The sequence below is a fragment of the Hippocampus bargibanti genome, linkage group LG04, assembly GCF_051943395.1.
Source record: "Hippocampus bargibanti isolate YZ-2025 linkage group LG04, ASM5194339v1, whole genome shotgun sequence".
In the NCBI taxonomy this organism is placed as follows: domain Eukaryota; kingdom Metazoa; phylum Chordata; class Actinopteri; order Syngnathiformes; family Syngnathidae; genus Hippocampus; species Hippocampus bargibanti.
In genome coordinates this window covers 17,261,771-17,278,931 of record NC_142737.1, presented here as the reverse complement: position 1 = coordinate 17,278,931, position 17,161 = coordinate 17,261,771, and the positions used below count along the sequence as shown (strand labels likewise).

Below are 17,161 nucleotides of genomic sequence, written 5' to 3'. Positions count from 1 at the left end.
GTTCACAACATTGCTAAAGTGCAAATTGAGAAAGTGTAGCTTTGCCTGAGGTTTTGCGCATGTGTGCTCTGGATACAATGTTGAGACAGGTTTGCGATTGATATGAGACGGTGTGAAAGGTTACAAAATACAAATAGTCACTACTGGTAACGAGCAGTCAAACACTTGCCCGTTGGACAAATATAGGGGGCCTTGCTCTCAAATAACCCTACTTCAAATAAACTACTCAACTTTAGTCAAGTCAACAAACATCCCAGGCCACAATTTGAGGAAATATGGTGGTATTGAGCTGACTCATCACCAAATCCTGGTTTAGCAAAGGACCACTGGAGAATTTTCCATTGTTATTATTAGCTTTTATATCTTGACACAAAAGTCCCGACAGGTGGTTGTTGCGTTTTTACTCTGTTTTCTATTGATTGGTTACATTATATTAAAAATGAACATGAACACTCCAGTCTGACTTAAAATTTGTACTGATGGGGCTTACTGTTATCAGTGTCTGAAACTCATGACAAAAAGTTAGCGGACACCAGGGTAGACAACTCTGAAAAGTTGCCTGCCCGGCCATAAAGTTGCCTGCCCCATTTTTCACAACTTGAAACACATTAAGACGACTAATCGCAAAAAAACAACAACATTGTTGTATAGTATTAAGGATTGTTTTTATTACGGATGTACCTGCCACAAATGTTCCCTTGCTTTATTCATCCTAAATATCCCTTGCTGATGATTTTTCTCCAGTTGGTCGTTTGTCCATACACTCTTTTTATTTTCCACAATGCAATGTTTGCATTGTCTGCTACAAGCCACGTGAATTATTCTTTCCATGATGCTTTTCTTGTGTGTTCAATTTCTAAGCGCCTTTCAAAACTCTCAAGTACATTTTACAGTCACGGGGTAATGTACGTTTACGTTTTGTAGCGTCATAAATGTTGTTCTTTTGAATCTTTCTTCTGGGGCTGAGGTTCTGTGCATCTACTTTGGAAAATGATATGCAAATGTGCAACCTTATAACTCGGGAAAGACGGAAGGACGAAGCAGGCTTCTGATTGGCTGGTGTGCCGAGTATGCAAATTGTCAAACAAACCGAAGATTTCGAAATCAGAATAATTTATTCTGATTTTGAAATCTTCATTCAAACGTTTGCTTTATCAATTAAAGCAAACGTTTGATTTTTTTTCTTCTTGAAGAAGTTGTCTCTTTTTGTAAATTGTACGCCCGGCGGAAAAGTTGCATGCCCCAGGCGTCCTGGCAGACACTATTTCAGACACTGCTATTATATGTATTTTGCAGTTTTAATTCTCATGCACTTGAGTGGAAAGTTTTCTTTGCATTCAGAGTTTTAAGCTACACGTGTATGCAGAAGGGTATTTATCCCATAATCATCAATTCAGCAGACATTTGATCCTGTTCATGTTTGGCGGTGATGTCATTGATTAAAATAATTATTTCTTGCCATGAACAGATGGATCACTATAAATTGGATCACTATAACGGTATATCAGGCTACAGTATATTTGTATGCAAGTTACATCATTACATTCTGATTGCCTTCCTTACAGTGTAAATACAGTGGCTTTGCATTTCTACTACTGCGGTGGCTCATTTGAGTGTCTATATTTAACCAGTGTAGGCCTGCAATGTCACAGCCTTGAATGGGAAACTCCTTCACTTGGACTACGTAGAGGAGAGGACCCCCCCCCCCCCCCACACACACACACACACACACACACACACACACACACACACACACACACATACAGAGCTTTGAAAGATGTATCATATACTTTGCTCTGAAGAAAGCTTTTTGTTTGAAATAAGCAGCGTCAGAGATACCTCTCTTATCTTAAAATGTGTTTTTAATTAAAGTCACAGGGCCAAAGGTCCTTCCTGCAGGCAATGAGGATTCAAAGTGCACATCAGAAAAGATTGACATCAACTGAAAGGCCTCATGGGCTTATGTCATGTCACTTACAGTTTGGCCGCTGGTGATCGACACCATGCAGAGACACAAGCGCAAACTCAGGACAAATATTTTCCCGCGGGGCAGTGACATTTCCTGCAGGCGTATGGTGGCAGCTGATGCAATATTTTTCATAGCGTGATAGCTTGTGAAAGCGTGAGGCCCAACGAGTATGTACTTGATCACTACGTACCTCCGACTGACATTTGGAGAGCAAACCTATCTTATAAAGTACTCTTATGGTGCAGCATAGACAGATACTTTTAGATCAGTGTTTTTTAAACTTCAAGGTTCCGAACACAATTAGTTCACAAGTACATTCACTGAGCCTTTCATGAATGAAAACAAGTCGAAGGTTTCTAACACTATTGAATCTTTATGTAGTCCTAAAACTCAATATTCTGTGGATCCTGCAATTTGAGTTAGAAAAAGGGCACTTATGAAGAACAGAAAAAAAGTAAGTCAAATTTAAAGACATAAAAATACGTTTATTTTACTTTATTTTATTTTACGACGTATCACGACAACCACTCGTGGAAGCGAACAGAATTTCCCACACTACTGATTGGACGAGCAATGTCATGTGATCATCTGCAGCCAATGATAGCCAAGTGGTCGTATCCTGCAAGTTCACAGCTAATTGACCTGTCGAGTCGGGTGTGTTTTACTCTCCATTGCAGAACCTCAGTCGAACCATCGAGAGCAATTCACCGAACCCCTGCGTTTCGATTAAATCCAGGTGAAGAACCATTCTTTGTTTGTCTTCGTTTTATCGATACACAGATAATCACTAATTTTGGCCCATTGTACAGCACAAGCAATTTAGACAGAGGTCTTTTTTTAGATTAAATAAACTTCATTCGTTTCACCATGGATAAATTATTTGTACAATACGTCACTGAACTCAATTCCATGACAATTGTACTTTGTTTAGAAGCGGCTGAGTTTTTTTCTAATCTTCAGCAATAAGAGCAACAAGGTGTGTTATGTATGAAATTGTGCCGTATACTAAATGCCTCATACATGTTAAGTTTCAGAAATCATAAATCGGGAGATTTTCGTATTCGCGACTCTGGTGCGTGTTAAAATACTGTGAGTGATACAAAAGTGTAAATTAGAAGTAAATAAAAATGTTTTTATTGTTTATTTATACATTCAATTAAAATGTATTTTGTTTTTTATATTTTCTTTTGTTTCACCTTACAAATAATTGTGGTCAAAATCGGGAGTGTCCAGACCAAATCGCGAGACTTAACATGGAAGGCGCTTCCTGTCAAGCAATACAACTGCTTTTTGCAAGTTCTAAAATTTACAAGCGATTCCACAAGAATTGACAAGAGTGTTCCTTAAGGGTGTTGACAAGAAAATTTGCACTTTATATAATGCCAATGTGCGAAAAACGTCCAATCACATGTACCCGTCGTGTATGATTGGATGCTTTTTAGCCAATTGTTGATCCGACAAGGAATGAGCAAGGGGGAGCAGCAAGACTCTGTTGCCTGGAATGCATTTTTCCGATCCCTGGTCAAGTCACATGGTGCATGAGAAGAGAAGCTGAACAAGAGGTGTGTTTCTTTCCCACCAATAGTGTCGCATATCTGGATCCTCCTTCAAAGTTTGCATAACTTTCTTGAAATTAGTTAGCCGCGTGTCTTAACTTATTTAAAACTGCCACTCCTCATTGACTAAGAACAAACATTTCCCCCTTAAAAATGTGTTGTTCATACCTAAAGAGCAGTTTCCTTAAATCTTAAAGTCTGCCCCAATCAGTGCTTTAGTTTAGGGAATTTATGTGCAACTAAAGCAATATTTAAATGTTGGCATCGTGGTGAAGATTTGTAAAGGTATTCCCTCGTGCTAAACGTCTGTGATGAGTAGAAAATGACACAACTGCGTCTAAACCAGACGTTGAAATCTGTAACAGTGTACGTGTGCAGTGGTCCAAACAAATCAGATTCCTACACGACGGATTATGGCGATTTAAAGCACAGCACAAACCATTTGTAATTAAAAACAGTGCACTTTGTTTAGAAGCGGCTGAGTTTTTTTCTAATCTTCAGCAATAAGAGCAACAAGGTGTGTTATGTATTCTGTACGATTTTAAAACGTTTATTTCCACATGACATTGATTTCTGTCGCCACCTGCTGAACGCAACTGGTCTGTAGCGTTGAACATTCCTGCAGCAGTCCTAGCGTTATTGCAGTCACCAAAATAGCTGTTTTCCTTAACGAGGGCTAATATTCACGGGAGAATAATGACGCAGAGCCGTGTCTGTCTTTGGTCTGGGAACTCACTCACGTTTATTTTGCACTTGCTCATAAAAGGCATTACAACATCCGGGTCTCACAGATTCACTCATTCGCAGGCAAACATGACTTTGCCATCAAACACACTCAACATGGTCAAAACTTGTCATGAACGATCGAAGGAAAACTGAATGAGCTCGCCAGAATTGACGCTTGGAAAAGAATTACAGTATTCGTGTAACAAAGTATTTATTGTTCATGGTAGAAAACATTCGCATCGTAATGCGGTTTGCTCCAACAGTTGTACCGAGATACATTTAGAGCAGGGGTGTCCAAAGTCGGTCCTCGAGGGCCGCTGTCCTGCCTGTTTTCCAGCTCTGCCAGGAGCAAACACCTGATTCAAATGATCAGGTCATCAGCCAGCTCTGAAGCAGCATCAAAATGGTCCTGATGATTTGAATCAGGTGCGTTGCTCCTGGGAGAGCTGGAAAACAGGCAGGACGGCGGCCCTCGAGGACCGACTTTGGACATCCATGATTTAGAGCAACGGATATGCCAATAAAATGAAAAACATTGAATCACAGATGAGAAATTTCCCACCAAAATATGTGGCAAAAAAATAATAAAATAAATTACAATACTATGGGTAATGGTGAGTATAGTTTTTGGTTTTTCGAATGTTGCTGTGCCGATGACCATTTTGTGTTTGGGGGCTTTTACTGAGCAAGTTGCTTGTTCTGTAGCCACAAAGGTACATCACTTTTCTTGTGCCGGTCCCAAGCCCGGATAAATAGAGGGTTGTGTCAGGAAGGGCATCCGACGTCAAAACAAACATGCGGATCAAACCTCTAAAGATGGAAGACACTGATTTGCTGTGGCAACCCCTTGAAGGGAAAAGCCGAAAGGAAAAGAAGAAGACTATGGGTAATGACACAAAATAAATACCCGCTCAAAATCCACACTTACAAACCAATGGTACTGCCACTTCCAGCACTTTAGTCAAATTTAACTCATGAATTGCCATATGTGCAAAATTGGGTCTGGAGTTTTATATGTGCTGGAAATGAGGGTGGCTGTCCAAAATACAATGCAATACATATTGCTTTATATAGCGCTTGAACAACAGCTGAAGCTGGACCAAAGCGCTAACATGGAAAAAAGGGAAATGCTGCCCCCTTGTGAAAAAAAACATTGACAGAGACATTGACCAGCGCTTTATCAGCACCCAAGCATGAAAAAACAAAATGCAAACAAATTTGGGAGTGGCACTCGACATCATATTTTCAATTCTCGAATAAATTCATGAATGGCAGTGAATGAGTTAAAATGTTAATATAGGATATGTTATATTCTTTTACTTTCCATGGTCACAGAGAACATGTAACAAATGTGCACTGTGCTCCCCTATGATGTTAATCAGACAGCAGCACAAGGCGGGTGAAATGCAGTAGCGACTGCCCTCGACCATACTTTCTTCTTTATAAATCGCAACAGGAATGCGGATCGGATCTGTGTTTGCCTACTTGACACAATCATCCGGGTCCTTCTTTACGCTAGCTCTGTCTGCAGCCTTCCTTCTCATCAGGATGCTGACGTTGTGGACAGGTCTGTGCCTACCGTACAGCTGTTGCAAACTACACACAATCCTCTCTCAGCGTTTATCTCTCCTTTTGTCCATCTCCTTTCGAATGCGGACCTCCAAGACTTCCCTCATGGCTAAATCCAGGACATTCTTTTCAGCGACACGTTCTACCACGCTTTCTGGTTTATCATCCTTTGGGAAAAGAGAAACAGATTACAGTACTAGGAAATTAAAATATAATATGCACACAATAGTATACAGAGGGCGCTTCAGCCACCTTGTGCACAAGGAAGGATGTAATGGATCCAGAGTCCGCCTGATAATCAAGCCAGAAAAGTTTGGTTCCCTGCATTTCTGGTTCTGTGCTTGAGCCGCTCTCATTCCACTCTTCTGCCTCGGTGCTCGCCTGAGGTTCAGATTCATCTAGAACACAGGTGTCAAAGTCAAGGCCTGGGGGCCAAATCTGGCCCACAACATTTTATGTGGCCCGTGGAAGCAAATCGAGCATGTCAATTGCCATGATGCTTGCTAAAGTCTGAACCAAAATTTCAAATTGGTTTATGTGAACCACAATAGCAGTCATTATTCTTGACTTCAAATTTGAAAACTAGTTATTCATTGATTTGTTGTGCTTTTACTATGTAATTGTGGAGGAGATGAAACATCCCATTCGTTTCCCCAAATTCGTAACGGCCCCAGAGAGGAAACCGTAACTACGATATGGCCTGCAGCCAACAATGAGTGACACCCCGGATGTAGAACATTACAATTCCAGAATGTGACTTCCTTTTGAGCCGGAAAACTGATGACAGTCCACAACACTCATGACAATGCCTTACGTCTTTGTCGCGGATGGTAAACCTGAATGTCAGGTCGCCTGGCCCGTTGAGGAGTTGTGGTGTGCCTCCTCCGTTGACCTTCTTTGGCTAACTTCACTTCTTTGTCATAGTCATCTCTTGGAGGCAAAGAGAAACATCAATCGTCAAAAAATTGTACAGTTATTCATTTTCAAAAGCATTTGATCTCATTTGTGTCATGGGTGAGTTTGCGAGGCAGGGTTCACCCTGGAGGTGCACCATTCAACGCAGGGCACATAAAAACAATTGAGTCAGTACGATTCATTCATACAGGAAATATCTAAAACATGCAGCGTAGGCCCTTGAGGAATGGAGTTGACAACTATGCAAGCCACCAATTTAAAAGTACGTATTATATACATCACGCTCGACATATCAGCAGTGGATGACTGAATTCCGGGTAGCAACTGTAACACACCCGTTTTTTGAAATACAAATGTCTTCATCTAAAGGATGGTTTTCAAAACATTGCTGCCAATGTTATTTTATGCAAAAATCCTCATTTAGAATATATTTGTTGGACCAAATGTTCTTTCAGCAACTGGTTGAATGGTTCGGACTAATTGTCATTCCAAGGAGCACAGTGGGCCCAGACTCGAGAATAACCCAGCAAATTAGCTGAGTCCACATGCGTATACTATTGAAAAAAATGCAGGAGAAAATGCTAGCATTTTGTGTAAAAGCTGAATTTATACCAGTACTTGCTCTGATAAATGTGTAGTTGGCACAGCCAAATAATACATGCACATGAATGTATAGTACATACATAGCACATGAATGTATAGTAATGCATTCAATTTCCCCCTAAACCAACTTTATACCTAACTGGCATAACGGGCTACGTTATCCCTCACAAACGCCACCAACTTTAGATGTTTGTGTGTGTGATAGTGAAACAAAAACTACGACTCATGATCATGTGCTGTCGCTGTCTATAAGACACAACAATGTTGAAATAATTTCCCCGGTGCATTTTGGTCGACTGTAAGGCCCACAATCGATGTTTGCTAACATTGTGCATTTTGGTCGACTGTAAAGCCCACAATCGATGTTTGCTAACATTGTAGCCGCTAGCATTAGCTGTAGCCACCTGGCAATCTGGTTCCTGCGGATATGGTGCAGGAAACCGTGGCTCATGTCCAAACGCCCGCCGCGTTTGTACTTCAGATCGTGCGCATCTTCGTCTCTAAAAATATCCATTTCAGTAGACATAATCCACAAACATGCCAGTGTGATTATGATTAACACAAAAGAAGTCACACGAATATGACAATAAGCTACATGGCTCGCTGCAAGTGAGTGTATGGCCGACAAAACACTTCCGGGGCAATGTTAAGCGGCAACACTTTTCTAAATAAAATATAACATACGTATAAATATATTATTTCGTAGAACTTGAATGAAATAATATCGCAACATAGAGCAGACGGAATTTGTTTATTTCAGTTGATCGATGTTTACTGAAAGTGAATATTGTTTATCACATTTTAAATATGTGACCTACAAATCTCTTTGTTTTACTTAATTAAACGCCTTTATTTATAATGGGATTTAGTATGTATTTTTATTTTCCGGTAAACTATTTTTTATGCCGGTAGAATTTTTCTGTCGCGGTTCATGACGTAGCACGGCGGGCTTCGACGTGTTTTGTATTCGACCGATTTGTTTATGTGAAATAAGTTTTTAGTCGTGAAATCTCTCAGCTTGCAACAATAACCCATATTATGACAACGGCAATGGATTCTTTGAAGCGAGAAAGAGAAGACGACGTGGACGACGAAGACGATGACGGTGGGGGAAAAAAAATCATTCTGGTTTTGGATTAGCACGCTGCTAACGTCAGCGCATTTCCAACTCGCGATAGTTTTCACACTGTTCGGCCCATTCCCACATCCCTATTAACAAATATTATGTATGTATGTTCGAAACAAATCAAAACAATGCCATTTATTTTCGTGCTATTTTCCCTACCTGCTATTGCATACTAGCGTACCTGATGAGCCATTGTAAACCTTGAATTGAATGAAAAATTCAATACATACCTATTTGCTTCACTAATTTTGCAGTGCCCGTCATCAAAAGACGAGGTCGTGTTGTTGAGGACAGAAGAAGTCGTCACTGTCCGTATCTTGACACCATTAACAGGCAAGATGCATTCAATTGTGGACAGATCTCAGTACTAGAATGTTCGCTGGCTCTTCCCATACCTTTTTTTGTGTTTGTACCACAGGAGTGTGCTGGATTTCGACTTTGAGAAGCTTTGCTCCATCTCACTGTCACACATCAACGTTTATGCCTGCCTAATATGTGGGAAATACTTTCAGGGTATGTGTATTGTTTCAATGAAACACCACTTTCTAGTTATAAAATCATAGTTACTACTTGCTTCTCTGTGTAGGTCGAGGTTTGAAATCCCATGCGTACACCCACAGTGTACAATTCACTCACCATGTCTTCCTCAACCTCCATACACTCAAGTTTTATTGTCTTCCTGACAACTATGAGATCATTGACTCTTCACTAGAAGACATTACGGTGAGTTAACAATTTGTTCACAAAGTATAAGGATGTATTCATTTTGTCCCAGAACAAATCCATTCATTTTTTGACTTGATTAAACTCATCTGTGTATCAGACAGGAGGGTTATGCAATACTGCAAGTCAAAGACTAAATCTGTTCAATTATTACCTTAATACTTATCCATTATAATCTTTACAAATTCATAGTTTTGTATCTTGTATCTGAATACGTTATGTGGGGAAACGGTACAAATATATTTCTGACTTTGCGCACCATTGTGGTTAAAAAAAAGTCCTTATCATTTGCTTCCACAGTATGTGCTTAAACCAACATTCACCAAGCCGCATATTTCGGGTTTGGACAAGCAGGGCAAACTTTACAGAGCCTATGACGGCACAACTTATCTGCCGGGCATTGTTGGCCTCAACAACATTAAGGCCAATGACTACGCAAATGTGGTCTTGCAGGTACGAGTGATATCTCTGCATTTTATGGAAAGTTGATTGCACAGAGGTTGTTGTTGTTGTAGCGCTTAACCTGCTTTGTCTCTTCGAGGCCTTTTCCAACGTGCCGCCACTGCGGAATTACTTTCTTGAGGAGGAAAACTATCGAGGTATCCGCAGACCACCGGGGGACATCATGTTCCTCCTGGTGCAGCGTTTTGGTGAGCTGATGCGCAAACTTTGGAATCCAAGAAACTTCAAGGCGCACGTGTCTCCGCATGAGATGCTCCAGGCTGTGGTGCTGTGCAGCAAGAAGAACTTCCAAATCACCAAACAAGGTCAGAATTTGGGATCACCTTTTAGAAGTATACAGATTATACGATACGATGATTTTCTCTGGCAATGACTGCAGGCCTGTGATGTGTGTTGTGTAGGAGATGCTGTGGACTTCATGACATGGTTTTTAAATGCCCTGCATGGTGCTCTTGGGGGTACAAAGAAAAAGCCAAGTGAGTGGGAGGCAATACATAAGTATAATTTTTTTTTTGCAAAACCATAAATCTAATCCTGCTGTTTTTTATTGCCATATAGCAATCCTAACAAAAGCATTCCAGGGTTCCATGCGGATATTCTCGAAGAAGCTACCACACCCAGATCTTGTGAGTCTTGTACAGCAAAAAGAGCTACATTTAATTTTTCAAGTGAACAAATAGTTCATTGTAGATGAGGTGAATAGATCTAAAGATGTATATTAAAAATACTACATTTCAAAAAAGTAATGACATTCTAATGTCATTTAGATATGATTGAATAGTAATTGTCAGCTCAGTGGTTGACTGGTAAGCGCATTTGCCTCACAGTGCAGAGACCGTAAGTTTGTATCCCGCTCTGGCCTTCCTGTATGCAGCATGTTACTCATGTGCCTGTGTGGGTTTTCTTTGGGTATTCCTGTTTCATTCCACATACTAAAAACTCTGCATGATGGTTTCAGATTCCCTGTAGGTGTGATTGTGAGTGTGCCTGGGTGTTTCCTCTCTGTGTGCCCTAGCATTTACTTTTATCCTCATTTGATGAATCCTCATTCTGTTTCCAGACGCCAGAGGAGAAGGAGGCACTGCTCCTGACCGACGAATACCAGGAGCAAATGTCGGAGTCCACGTTTTTGTTCCTGACCCTTGACCTCCCAACGGCCCCTTTGTACAAGGATGAGAAAGAGCAGCTTATCATCCCACAAGTCCCTCTCTTCACCATTCTGGGCAAGTTCAATGGCAGCACAGAGAAGGTAACAACAGTTCATCACTGATTTAACATATGCTGTGTGCACAAAGATTTGGCTCGGAAGTGTTTGCACTCCATTTGTATTGTTATATAAGTTTAAGCTGGAAGGCATCCTGGTTAGTCATGAGCACATCAGGTGATGTACTGTATTTGTCATGAAAGAGGGTGTAACCAAAAGAGATCAGGAGTAAAAAGCAATGCCAAAGAAGATTTGACTGACAGGAAAAGGGTCAACATTTGTATAAAAATCAACTTTCTGTTCCATGTATTTTCCAGGAGTACAAAACTTATAAGGAGAATTTTCTTAAAAGGTTCCAGTTGACCAAACTCCCACCGTACCTCATCTTTTGCATCAAAAGGTTCACAAAGAATAACTTCTTTGTGGAGAAGAACCCAACCATCGTCAACTTCCCCATCACGTAAGTGTTGCCAGCCATCGCGTACACATCAAGGTGTTAAGTCAAAGAATCGGACATGCCCATCAGCAAATATGTGAGTCAAAGGAAGCCATTAAACTCAGTGGAATCAAATGTTCGTGTTGTGTTCTCTAATCAGGAATGTAGATCTTCGTGAGTACTTGACAGAAGAAGCCCAGGTCACGGAGAAGAACACGACATATGACCTGGTTGCCAATGTGGTGCATGATGGGAAACCAACCGAAGGAGCCTACAGGATTCACGTCCTGCATCACGTAGGTGTACCCTAAAGATATACAGTATCATGGAAAAGTAGTCCTACCCCTTGAAATACTGTATGTCATCCCAAAATGACACAACTGCACATCTGGGAATATAAAGATGTCCACTAATGGACATGACTACAAGAGTTGCAGTGATAAACAGCTCAAGGGTTATGAATACATTTTATGGCCACTTACTATGCAACGCTGAGCAGTGTCTCGTATATAAAATCTTCAGTTCTGCTGACCACTCGTTTGTGTCCCATCAGGGAACTGGGAAGTGGTATGAGATGCAGGATCTGCAGGTGATCGACATTCTACCCCAGATGATTACTCTATCGGAGGCCTATATCCAGGTGAGCCGTCTCCGTGTGTCCGAGTTGCTGAAGTTGCATTATATCATAGTTTTCTATATAGTATTTATTGTGAGTACTGAGTTCAGCCTTTTCAGCATTGTGATTCTGAAACAAGATTCAATTTTTTCAACGGATACAAATGTAAATGATAGAAAATTAGCTCCGGCTCATCCGGTCATTTTTAACAACAAATGTTTAAAAGATCATATGTCCAGTTGGAACTTGTCAAGCTGAATGTCTGTCACAATTTTATAAAACAAAAAGTCACGTGTGACATCAGGAAAGCCAAACAGAGATTAAAGGATTAATTCTTAAAATGAATTGTGAGATCCCAAGATACATTGATAATTCAAATGATCTCAGTCGTCAGGCTTATCACGGAACACAAATTTAGTTTTTTTAATTTTAATATTAACAGTTACCCTTTTGCACATGCGTTTAAAATGCTCACACTTGGCCTGTAACGATCAGATTGTCATGCTAAATTAAAGGACAACCGACGTCACTTTTTTGTTTCCTAACTGACATCAGAAAAACGTTTTATAGCATCTAAAATGCCCAAAACACGCAGTATGGTATTTTTATTCAAATGCAAAACACCAATAAAAATGACTCAAAGTGTCCAAAATCTGCAAAAATTGAGCTGCGAATTGGGCCTTTTCAGAAAGTCCCGCCCCCAGTTCGTGACGTCACGCCATGACACCTTGCATTTCTGGAGAATCAAAACAATGGCTTCAGATTCAGAGAATATGCTTTCTTGTTACACATCCAGTTATGAATATGATTCAAATAGTTCTGAAGAGGAAAGCATACATGTTTGCAATCGATTAAAGAATTTATTCCGTGCCATTTTGAGGCAATATTGGGGGGAAATGTCTCAGCAAAAAAGAGGCAGAAAATGGCCACCGAGCTCCTGTGAGGAATGAATCAGCCCGTTTCCACAGGTTGATAAATTCCTTACATGGAGCTTGGACGTCCTCTTCTGGCTCTTTCTGGTGCAACACGAGGTTTTCAGACCAAACAAGCATTGACGTGATGGAAGGACTGCTACAATGAGTCCTTTTTTTCGGTCAGGGGCGTTCCTTCAGTGATGTCACGTGCGGACTCGTCACCAACTCAAAAACAAGACTTCCGGAATATTCAGCGTGAGTCTTAAAATGTAAAATATAGCAATATGCGGTGGAATCTTTGTAAAATACGCTCAGTAGAAGTCATTTGAAGCAATTTTACAAATTATGGACACAACTTGTCCGGAGACGTCGGTTGTCCTTTAAACCCCGGTACAGATTTTGAAATCACGACAATTTGGGTGCCAACATTTTGCAATTCATTGTGTTCAACGTTTGTGGCTCCATTGGACAAACAAATAAACAACGGTAGAGGGCTTTTTTTTTCTTCAGTACCATTTAGATAGATAAGATTTTATTTTCATGTCTTGTAGATTTGGAAGCGACAGGAGAATAAAGACATGAACAACCACACTGGTGCGTAGTGGTTAAAAGAAACATCACAAAGCAGTCATCTTTTGGGCACTCACACAGAAAAAAAAATCACATTTTAATGTTTTCCAGTGTTTGTGTTTTTATGTTCATGTTTCCAAATAAACATACTTTTGCCCCAGCTGAGCAAAAACCAAATTGCTCTTCCCGTTGCCTTTCACTCATCTGAAACCAAATGAACATTTCAAGAATCTTTGATTAAAATACAATTTAACAAGTGGTGATTGCAATTCAATCCTGGTTGTAAGTCATATTTTTCATGCTGGCAAACAGGAGGAAAAAAACAACATTACAAAAATGTGAAGTACACGAGGCAAATGATTTGTGAGACTGCGCATGTATGCACATGAAGTCGATTGTGAGCCCTTTACTCCTTCCACACGTGCTTCTCACAGAAGGCAACGTTCTGAAAGGAGAACACAAGCACATCATCAATTAAAAAGAAGCGATATGTAAATGAATGCTCATTGGTGGCGAACCAATGGGAACATTGGATGTTAAATTTTCATAATGCAAGTAAAATGCCAAACTTCAAGTCAATCTGTCAGAGGGATTTTAGGCCAAAAATACCTTGACAAAGATAACCTTTGATCAAATCGGTTTTCCACCCTACAATTTAAGACTAATGTTGGATACAGTGAAAGAATTGGATGTTCAATGAGGACCTTGCACTTATTCTATGAGGACAAAACAATACTGCCACCTAGTGGTAGACCCCCCGAAATACAGTATGTTGAATTGTTAGAAAACAAACATACGTATCTCCAAATCTCTTTCCCTGCACTTTGTGCACGTGTGTCTATAACTTACACCACACTTCTGAGCTGTGGTTACATCTCTGCACCAGTAACTTGGCCCCCAAGTGCAGGGATTGCTTCCAACCAGGGCTGACTTTTTCTTCGTGCACAGATCAGCTTTCTAAAATGACAGACAAAAGTGATGACAAATTGCGTAATGGCACAAAAATAGTTGATGGATTTTCAGCATAACTGACTTTTCAATACAAATGGAACTTCAGTCCCATGAAGTAGTTTGCACTCTGCACTTACTTCACAAATGTCAACTTGGTCCACGTGGCTTTCAAAAACCTCCTGCAGTCTTGTTCCATAGATTTTCGTGAAGGCCTCACACTGGACAACACCCCAAAAAATAAATAAAAAGAAAGTAACTTAAATGATGAAATGGCACAATGACCCTGACACGGAGTTTTAACTCAAATGATTATAATATGAATTTTTTGGGAGCCTGGAAGGTAGCCAGCGTACTTCTCGAAGCCATGTCAGAACATTAAAAGGGCAGCCAAATGGAGCTTTGACACATTTTGTCAGCTAAGAGTCACACCTTCGGGATGGCACGAGGGTAACGACCACACACAGACTGCAGGAAGGACGACATCTCAGGTTTTGTGGCGTTGACACCCAGTTGAAGTCGGCTCAGCACAGCTAGCGTACGGCATGAATCGCAGTCCGAGGGGACGGCCATCTCTGGGAAGTTACCGCAGGAATCAAAATTGAGTGAGAAAGTTGGAAATACAGTGTTCCTGTCATTGAGGCTGCAACTGACCCTGCGCATGAGAGTCACTGAACAAACAGATGTGAAGCAGTACACATATCGTGTGCGGGGCAGCCGAAGACAGCAAGAACTCCACTATTTGTACGCCATATTTGTCAACAAAGTCATCGCACTCATCCTTGTAGCTTTGAGGGAGTAGATCGCAGACTTCGCCCATGAGTTTCATCAACGCATCCTGTGAGGAGAAACAAAAATGGTGACAGACAATAAGATGCAGCAAAGAACGGCAGAAAATATAGGGAGTAAATAAAATCAACCTCTGTCATGTTCTGCGGCAACAGGGTCTCCAGTTTCTTGATGACAAACAGGCACAGGGTGCAAGCTGGGTTGTACTGCTCCTGGAGGAAAAAATGTACAAAATAATGTTCGTTGTTCATTACTTTTTCAGATACATTGAAGATGCTATATCGGGCATAACCACGACACATTTGTTCCCCCGAGCCCCTTTATGGAGCAGCTTTGCAAATCAAAGATTTCATTTGAGGAGCAACAGTTTAACTTTATAGAGCAGTTTTTTGTTTGATTTTTGTAAATTAATCTTAGGGAACTGAAGCAAGGGTTTTGTTAAGTGATAAAAATATGAACAAAAGGTGTCATACATGCACAATATTTTTTACTTTTTAAAAAAAGAATAATCAATTTTCATTGAGTAAATTCACTTTGTGTATAGCAGCACCGTAGATTTTCTCGTCTTGTATCCTATAGAGCTGAGCTAGGCGATACTGCTGAGCTCTTTTTTTCAGTTTCCCATTAAATGTGAGCAAAACATTGGTTCACCATGACCTCAAGGTTTGTTTATCATCCATCCTTCTATTTTCATCACGCGTATCTTTTCCAGCTAGCCTGTTCTTCCATTTGTACATATTTTCTGATTACATTCCAGTTCTGTGCTTTCATACTCACATGCGTGTTGGTAAGCGTAGGCACGACGACCCCATTGTCCTGGTGGGGAAGTGCAATCTCCTCACTCTTGTGAACAGCACACAGCCCGAAAGCTGAGCAGGTACTTCGGCCGTCCTAGAAAAGGGAATCACACTCATCGTAAAACACAAATCAAATTGTTCACTTCTGTCATAAGAGGACAAAACATACCCTGTGATTCAGTGGTTGCAGCAATATTTGGGGCAAATTCCTCTTCAACTGAGAGTCACATAAAAATGCTTGTTTCTCCGGGAGGTGCTGGCAGAGTGCATACAAGGTTTCATACATGAGCTCCTGGAAAACATGGACCAAAATGCAATTAGCAGTCAAGCAAGACTAGCCAGAATATGCGAAACGTAAGTGGTTGCAAAAGTCACATTTTCATCGGGTCATTTTAAATAAAAAATAATAATTAAAGCAATCTTCACCTGACTATCTTTGCCGGTAATCATGTTGGCAGATAGCTGGATGATCTGGGTACACTTTGAGCAGACGGCCTTCTGACAACAAAGATGGAACAAACAGAAATTGTTAGAACTGATACATTTTAAAATGTGGAAGTATTGCTGTATTTTGGTGGGCGTGGTGTAACACTCAAGCATTCGTGTAGCTTAAAAAAAAGACTTACCAAAGAATTGTGTTTCTCAAATGCCAGAGGGGCATTGATGAACATGGAGTCCCCTTCGAACCCGAAACAAACATATATTTAAAAGAATGATCCATACAAAATCTCATATTACAAATTGTAAATTCCTGTATTAATCATTCCGGAAAAAACAGCATCCCATTTTTACGAAATCATTTATCAACAATGCTTGCCGGAGGCAGGTGAAGTGATTGCGGATGCTGACATCAAAATGTCCATTTTCATCTTACCTGGGTATAGAGACGTCGTTAGGACAACTGCGAGAAACCCCAAAGTAGACATGATGCAAGAAGAGAACAGAATAAGAACCAGATGACTTGTATTTATTTGTCAGCCGCTCCGGAAGTTATCCGTCTCAACACGCACCAAAATAAGGTTGCAAATAAAACAAGGACGTAATTTCCCATACAATGAGAACGAAATTGTGACAGATTACAGTATAGATTTTCTTCGATGCGACTATAAGATCCCCGACGATGTTTAGCGCACCAAGGTGATTAGTAAATATGTATACTCACTGAGGGGGAAGGCCCTATCATTTTACGTCAGCGCATCCGCCATATTATATGTGGCAAATCAACTAATGCGTAGGGT

At 40.5% G+C, this 17,161-nt stretch overlaps 3 protein-coding genes across 5 annotated transcripts; 1 reads left to right on the top strand and 2 right to left on the bottom strand.

The window, feature by feature from the left end:
- Positions 1 to 4,246: 4,246 nt before the first annotated feature.
- Positions 4,247 to 7,979, bottom strand: lg04h2orf68 (linkage group 04 C2orf68 homolog). Of its 2 annotated transcripts, XR_016114709.1 has the most exons (5): positions 7,743 to 7,979; positions 6,635 to 6,750; positions 6,073 to 6,218; positions 4,743 to 5,987; positions 4,247 to 4,557 (listed from the first exon to the last, which is right to left on the bottom strand). XR_016114709.1 is itself a non-coding variant. In XM_088994449.1 (4 exons), the coding sequence occupies exons 1-4, from the start codon at positions 7,862 to 7,864 to the stop codon at positions 5,865 to 5,867; spliced, it is 507 nt and encodes a 168-aa protein (XP_088850575.1). In that variant the 5' UTR covers positions 7,865 to 7,979; the 3' UTR covers positions 4,725 to 5,864. The 2 variants fall into 2 exon arrangements, 1 of the variants encoding a protein (XP_088850575.1); XM_088994449.1 differs by lacking the exon at positions 4,247 to 4,557 and having other exon boundaries at positions 4,725 to 5,987.
- A 275-nt stretch (positions 7,980 to 8,254) lies between these two features.
- On the top strand, positions 8,255 to 13,566 carry usp39 (ubiquitin specific peptidase 39). The gene is made up of 13 exons (XM_088994445.1): positions 8,255 to 8,443; positions 8,719 to 8,797; positions 8,883 to 8,977; positions 9,051 to 9,187; positions 9,488 to 9,640; positions 9,729 to 9,954; positions 10,051 to 10,125; positions 10,208 to 10,275; positions 10,710 to 10,898; positions 11,171 to 11,313; positions 11,450 to 11,585; positions 11,843 to 11,929; positions 13,371 to 13,566. Exons 1-13 carry the CDS (start codon positions 8,377 to 8,379, stop codon positions 13,419 to 13,421), a joined length of 1,506 nt encoding a protein of 501 aa, XP_088850571.1. The 5' UTR covers positions 8,255 to 8,376; the 3' UTR covers positions 13,422 to 13,566.
- On the bottom strand, positions 12,302 to 17,043 carry sftpbb (surfactant protein Bb). Of its 2 annotated transcripts, none has more exons than XM_088994447.1 (11): positions 16,798 to 17,043; positions 16,550 to 16,602; positions 16,350 to 16,418; positions 16,093 to 16,215; positions 15,904 to 16,017; positions 15,258 to 15,338; positions 14,992 to 15,175; positions 14,770 to 14,912; positions 14,478 to 14,558; positions 14,239 to 14,346; positions 12,302 to 13,834 (listed from the first exon to the last, which is right to left on the bottom strand). In XM_088994447.1, exons 1-11 carry the CDS (start codon positions 16,847 to 16,849, stop codon positions 13,796 to 13,798), a joined length of 1,047 nt encoding a protein of 348 aa, XP_088850573.1. In that variant the 5' UTR covers positions 16,850 to 17,043; the 3' UTR covers positions 12,302 to 13,795. The 2 variants fall into 2 exon arrangements, with proteins under 2 accessions (XP_088850573.1, XP_088850572.1); XM_088994446.1 differs by having other exon boundaries at positions 16,350 to 16,421; positions 16,798 to 17,041.
- Between the last annotated feature and the right edge of the window lie 118 nt (positions 17,044 to 17,161).